The 7,054-nt window shown below is 50.0% G+C and overlaps 1 protein-coding gene across 1 annotated transcript; it reads left to right on the top strand.

The window, feature by feature from the left end:
* The first annotated feature begins 227 nt into the window (after window positions 1-227).
* Window positions 228-6,582, top strand: HMGB3 (high mobility group box 3). Its single transcript, XM_015626106.2, has 5 exons — window positions 228-335; window positions 3,151-3,307; window positions 3,810-3,949; window positions 4,410-4,584; window positions 5,096-6,582. The coding sequence occupies exons 2-5, from the start codon at window positions 3,158-3,160 to the stop codon at window positions 5,237-5,239; spliced, it is 609 nt and encodes a 202-aa protein (XP_015481592.1). The 5' UTR covers window positions 228-335; window positions 3,151-3,157; the 3' UTR covers window positions 5,240-6,582.
* The last annotated feature ends 472 nt before the right edge of the window (window positions 6,583-7,054 follow it).

Here is a 7,054-nt window from a genome sequence, read left to right as displayed (position 1 = left end):
GGGGTCCCCCGGGGGTCCTGCTCTTCCACACATGGCGGGGGATCCGCGGGGCACCCCTCCCGCGCCCTGCTGCACGCTCGCTGTACTCCCCTATCCCCCCGGCGGGCGCTCTTTTTGAATGAATGACCTCACCCGCGCCGGCCAACCGCCGCGCGGCGATGCTTAATATTCATGAGGAGCCGCGCCAATGAGCGAGCGAGGAGGTTGTTTTAAACGGCAGAGCCCCGCAGCCAATCAGGCCGCTCTCGTAGGCAGCCAACGCGAGGCTGAGCCGCGCCGAGCCCCGCGTCGTGCCCTGCGCTCCGCTCCTGTCCACACTACCGCGAACAATACAGGTACGTGCAGCCCCGCCGCAACTTTTCGGGGGGCGGCTGCCCCCTCCCCGCGCTGCCCCCGCGCCTTCATTCCTCTGCCCTGCCTGGCGCAGCATGCTTATCTTTTTCTGTCTTCTTTTTTTAAATTTTTTTTATTAATGTTGTGTTCTGTTTCTTCCTTCCTCCGAGTTTTTGATTTTATTATTTTTTTTTTTAAATTAGAACAAAATCGGGAAATTCACCCAAAACTTTGTTTCCCTCCTCTCGCGGGGATCACTGATGCCGGGGCAGATGCTGTGTGCAGCTGGCGGGGCGGAGGGTAGCGGGCGAGGCGCAGCGTTTATCCCCTGTCCTCCTGCCCTGCCCCGCCGGGAGCTCCCCCGGCACCGAGGGGCCACCTGCCCCCCGTGCAGCCCCGTAGCTCGCCCTGGGTTCTCGTGCCGCCGAGAGTAATATGGCTGGTGCAGCAAGTACACCGGGACTAACTCCTCTTCTCCCCCGCATGGGCAGGGATTTTTCTCTGCCGCCTCCTAATGTCGCACGGCAAAACGCGCGGCGCCCTCGGCTTTCATGTGCCCCCTTCCCAGGGTGGGCTTGGTGGGGCTGGCGGTGGTGGGAAAGTTGTCGGCCGTGCGCAGTGCCGTGCCTGCTGTTTATTCTGCATTAATATGGCTGTCGCTTTAGCATCTGACAGGGATAAACCCTGCGCGCTGCGCCCAGCGGTCCCGGCCAAGCAGTTTTTTTCTCGCCGCCGCCACCACCAGACTCCACCGATCCCTTCGCTTCTACCTCGGCCGCTCTTCCCCTGCCCTAGAAGGTGTCTCTGTTGGGGCTGCGCCCGCGGCGGAGCCCCGTATCGCCTTTTCCCCGCGCCGCGCCGCCCGTGCTGTGGGCATTAATATGGCTGGCGCTGGAGAGCCCCGACGAAGGGAAGAAAGACGTGTGAGCGGCACAGGGATGGGGAGGGGGGGTCGCGGCCAGGAAAATCTCCTTCCCGGCGCTTCGCCGGGGGCTCAAACCTTTCGCTTTCGCCCTGGTTCCTCTCCCCCCACCTTCCCATGTCCTCGGACGGGCACTCGGGGGCCGCCCTGGGGCTCCCCGCACTCTTTTTCTGGTAGCGCGGAGGAGCGTAGCGGCGGCGGTAATGGCTGCACGGGAGCCTTTGTTAGAGAGCGCTGCGCTAGGCAGGGGCTGGGGGGGCCCTCCCGCCCGCGCCCCGGCCCCGACGCCCCCACCGCCCGCCGGGGGGCCAGCGAGGAGCCCCTTCGCGGCGGGGGCGGCGTTTTGGTGGGGCCGGCGGCCGGGGGCGGCGGGCGCGGGGGGCCGAGCGCGGCGGAGGGGGAGCGTGGCTTTGTTCGGCGGCGGCGGCGCCGGGAGAAGCCATCTTAGCGAGCGGGGCTGGCCCTGGGCGCGGAGCGCGGCCACCGCCGCTCCCGCTGCCGCTCGGCCCGGCCGCCCGGGGCCAGCCCGGCACCCCACGCCCCCGGCCGCTGCCCGGCCCCCCGGCGCCCCCCGGCCGCCGCCCTGCCACATTTCAGGGGCACTTTCTTTCATCAGGAGGCGTTTCACAAAATGGAAGATGAATTATTGGCATCTGGCGGAGCCGCCGCTGCCCCCGCCGGCCCCGGCCCCGCCGCAGGTGTCCGCGCCGCGGAGCGCGGCCGCCGCTGTGACCTTGGGTGGGGGTTGGGGGAGGGGAGGGGGGCGCAGATGCGGGAGAGGCGCGGAGCGGGTCCGGGCTGGGCTGGACCGGCTGCCGCGGGCCGCTCCCCCTCAACTTCGGAGTGGGGCCGTTTCCCGCCCCGGTCCCCGGTACGGCGGGTTTTCCGCCCTGGCGGAGGTAGCGGTGTCCCGGCAGCGGCCGGACCGGGCAGGGCGGCTCATGGTCACTTCCGCCTGCACCTGGCGGGTTAATGAGCACAATTAAATATTAACGTTGTGCTAATAAAAATTTAAATTTTAAGTGACTTAGAAGCTGTAAATAGAAAATACTTTTGTGGGATCATGATTTTATTTTTATTAAGGGGAGGAAATTTAATACGGAAGTAGGAAAAGAAATGGAGCCCAAAAGTTAGCACCATCATTTCAGCAACTTGCATCTTTGCACTGACCACTGTGCCTCAAACATGTGTCACTTGGTGGAGCAAGAGCAAGCACAATTCACCTCGCCGGGCTCCACTGGTTCTATTGTGGTTGAAGTCAGACTTTATTTGCCCTTTTTATATGTAAAAGGTTATTGCACCTTTTTGGGGCAGCTGATTTGCTCCATCTTACCTGGGCAGCAGCTGCTCACATGTACGTTCAGCTCATGAAGGGCTAAGTCACTGGCTGGCACTGTGCATGCTGTTCCAGCCCAGTATAGTAGACAACTAAAGCAGATACTTTATATTAATTTATATATAATGCTTAATAGGCAGAAGAATGTATATTTAATAGGCTGTTTCCAGTCTTTGGACATGATGTAAATATATATTAATGTAACACTTAAATTCATGTTTGCACTTAAATGCTTGTCTGCAACTCAAGTATCAAGGGAGAATAATTTAAGTCTGTATTGGGGATGGTAAGAGATCTTGGGGGAAAGAGATGTGTTACTGATGGGACATCACATCAGAATGGTGGGGGGTGTATGTATGTATAAATATATGCACACCATATATGCTGTCTCTTATACACATCTAGGGGGAAAGAGATGTGTTACTGATGGGACATCACATCAGAATGGTGGGGGGTGTATGTATGTATAAATATATGCACACCATATATGTGTACATGCATAGGTGCATGCATTTATCTATATATCATTCATTTGTTATTTTTTCCTCTGTCCCTACAGAGTCAAGATGGCTAAAGGTGATCCGAAGAAGCCCAAGGGCAAGATGTCTGCCTATGCCTTCTTTGTGCAGACGTGCCGTGAGGAACATAAGAAAAAGAACCCAGAGGTTCCAGTCAACTTTGCAGAGTTTTCCAAGAAGTGCTCAGAGAGGTGGAAGGTACCTTATTTTGTGCCTTCCTGAAGGGATAATGTCTTATAGTACGTGCTAGGATGATGTATGTGGGTGTGAACGTGAAGGGAGCCAGTGCTGTTTTGGTCTATATGTTGCTCTTGCCAAGCTCGCCTGGCCATTGGTCAGGTGCTGCTGAAGCCTGTAACAATATTGAGTGCTTTAGCTTCAATGCTCATTTAGATCCTTCTGCTAGAGTCTGGCCTTTCAAGCAACACCCTTCAGCAGCTAATTCCTTCCTGGTGTTTGTCCAGAGGAAGAGTGTGACTGTGCTTGTCTCATTTCTGTTGCTTCCCTGTTGCTGAGTATATCCATGGTGACTGATTTCCTGTATAGGACCTTCATCCTCAAGGTGGTCCAGTTAGAAAACAAACAAATTCTGAAACTCCTATATTGAGTTGATATGTGTTGCCTTGATTTATATAAAGTTCGCCAGCTATTGAACAGTTGGGTTATCACAAGTTTTGTGTCTCGTGTTTTGGTTTTTTAGACCATGTCAAGCAAGGAAAAGGCTAAATTTGATGAAATGGCAAAGGCTGATAAGGTACGATATGATAGAGAAATGAAGGACTATGGACCAGCTAAGGGTGGCAAGAAGAAGAAGGACCCCAATGCCCCAAAACGACCACCGTAAGTAACTTTGAGGCATTAAGTGCATAAGTTCTTTGGTTCATTTTCACACCCTGAGTGTAACATGGATTTCTAGGAAATCAGTACTATCTTGTAAACCTTCTAGGTGGCTTGTGGTCTTGAGCATGTAGGACACAAATTGTCAGTACTTGGTACTCTTAAACTTTGGGATGGAAGATACAGAAGTGGCTGAGTCACAGTGAGACTTCTATATCTAAGATGAAATTGGGTGTGGGGATACAGAACACTTATTTAAAAAATGCACTGAGTGAAGGCTGGAGGTGTAGGCCTCAGTAATATCAAAACATGTTTAACCTTATGCTTGATTTTGTAAGTTAAAAAAGAGTTTCTACTCTGTGCTCATGCATCTGTCAGTGTTGTGGGAGAGGGATGGAGGGAAGGGGTGCTCCATGGATATGCTGCTGCAAATGCTGACTGTCCTCTGGTGTTTCTTCCCAAGGTCTGGCTTCTTCCTCTTCTGTTCAGAGTTTCGCCCCAAGATCAAGTCCACAAACCCTGGCATATCCATTGGGGATGTAGCAAAGAAACTGGGTGAAATGTGGAACAACCTCAGTGATGGTGAAAAGCAACCTTACAATAATAAGGCAGCTAAACTGAAGGAGAAGTATGAGAAGGTAAGGAGAGTTGTCACTTGTGCCTCTTCTGTACTAGCTCTTTTGTTGATGTGCTTTTGTAACATAGGCCCAGCTCAGGTGGCCCTAGCATAGTTACAGCCAAGCTTTGGTTGCACAGGTTGGGATGCAGAGTGGGATAGAGATCCACAGGCAGATTTCAGCAAGGAGGAGGGAGACCATTCTCCAGTGATGTGCAGCAGGGGCTGCTTGTGTTGTTTCACAAAGAGATTGCTGTGCTGTTACAGGAGCTTTGTCCCATTATCAGGAAACTTTGAGAAGCTGAGTTTTCATCCTCAGAGAAATAGCCATGAATGCAGGGTTCAAGACCTTTGTGATTCATGAGTATGCTTAGGTATGAGTATGCATACCTTTGTACTCCCCTGCTGTCTGTGTCCCCTTGGGGGGGTGCAGCAGAGGAAGGCCAGTCCCTTTACCTTAATGCCCACTGCTGTACCAATGCTGTGTGTGTTTGCTGCTTAGAGCAAATTAAGACATCGCCTTGACTTTGCAGGATGTTGCAGACTACAAGTCTAAAGGAAAGTTTGATGGCGCAAAGGGAGCAGCAACCAAAGCTGCTCGGAAAAAGGTAGAGGAAGAAGACGAAGAGGAGGAGGAGGATGAAGAAGAGGAGGATGAAGATGATGATGATGAATAAAACTGTACAATACTTGTCTCCATGTGAATACCATAGAGTAGGGGAAACACCATAAATGAAGCACCTCTTATTTGAGATGGTGTCTCTTGCCCTTATTAGGCTTAATTAAAAAAAAATTGGATTCCAATCACATTGTAGTTTCTAAAAGTGCTCTAGAAATTGTAACTGGTTTACATGAAGTGGCCATGGGTGTAGTGAGCACCCTGAAACTGTATCAAAGTTGTACATATTTCCAAACATTTTTAAAATGAAAAGGCGCTCTAGTGTTCTCCTAACTCTGTGCACTTTGCTGTTGGTGTAACAAAGCATTTAAAAATGTTTCAAGCATTTTTTAATTTGTAAGGTGGTGTTACTATATGGTTATTGGCTAGAAAATCCTGGGTTATAAACTGTACATACTATAGTTTGTAAAAACTAGACAGATTCTTGTGGTACATGCTTAGAGTGATGATGCCTTAGAGGAGCAGTGATTACTTGGAAAGGCTGTATGTTCCCCAGGGTGCCATGGCCCAAAGCATGCACTGTGAGGGTAGATCTATTTACACTACAGTGGGCGTCCATTTAGCTTAAAGTTGTCTTTCTGTATATAGTGAAATAGCATTCTGCTGCCATTCTTAGTTGTGGAAGGGGGTTCAGCTGGCATGAGAAGTGTATGGGTTTTTTTAGTTAAGTGCGGTAGTTTTTAAACTGAAACTGTAGACATCTCTTCATCGTCAACTAAGTGAAGAGCCAGTGCAGCAACTGAAGTTCAAAAACACTCTGTACTTAAACAAATTTGCAACGTTCTGGTTTTTTTGTATGTTTAGAATGCTGAAATGTTTTTGAAGCAAAATAAACAGTATTACATTTTTAAAACTTTTGACAACACTCTAAATTTCTGGTTTAAAAGGATCTGAACAACAGCAAGAGGTTCATTTTGAAGTCTGTGGCATCCCTCAGGGCTGGTAACTTAGGAAACATTCTGACTCAAGGATTTAAAAAAAAAAATAAATAAATTAAAAATGTTGGCCAGCCAAAACTGGCTGAATTGAAAGAGATGGCTGCTCCAGCTAATATGCAATCGTAACTGTTTATGGCTGAGTGGCATAAGATGCTATGCAAGTTTGAACTTTATTACTTGAACTTGGGAGCCTAAATGAACATTCATGACGTAATTGTTTGTTTGTGTGTGTATATAGCAGCATTCAGAGATGCAGAGAAAGGTAGGTGGCTAGGAATGAGGCTGACACCATGGAATAAGTATAAAAGCATAGTTTGGATTTTTTTCAGTTGTGTTGGGTAAATTTATAGCCCAAATGCATTGCTGTACATATTAAAATGTGCCTTTTTTGTCCTGTGTTAAACTGTTTCAGACTTGTGGTTTTTTCTAGCATCTTGTTTCATGGCAGGAGCCAGGCACCTAAGTCTAACTCCCTGCTGAAGTAGGAACATGGTGCAGGTATTTGGTATGTGTCCTTTCTCTAATGACACAAGTTTCAGTAGGAATTGGGGGCTGTGAAGGTGGGGTGAGGGAGCAACAGGTTTCTTTCCCCTCTGGTCACCAGCTGGCTGTGTCAAAGTCTTGCCTTCTTTCCAAATCCAGGCTGGGGATGTTTTGTGGCACTTGAAAAAGAGAGGTAATACCTGGGCTCTAACTGGTGACTGTAACATTGTTTTTCCTTAGCATGGGAACAGCATGAGTTGGGAAAACTAGCCACCCCCATGCTACCCCTGAATTCCCTGTGCTGGCTCTAGGAGTCGGTGCTTGCTTGGTGGAAAGTAGATGGGGTGAGGATACTTCTGTTAATAGCAAGTCAAAGCTGTGGGCTGTTGTGT

The sequence above is a fragment of the Parus major genome, chromosome 4A (genome assembly GCF_001522545.3).
Source record: "Parus major isolate Abel chromosome 4A, Parus_major1.1, whole genome shotgun sequence".
NCBI classification, from domain to species: Eukaryota; Metazoa; Chordata; class Aves; order Passeriformes; family Paridae; genus Parus; species Parus major.
Note: the sequence above shows the minus strand (reverse complement) of the source record. Positions and strands in the feature narration are given on the sequence as shown.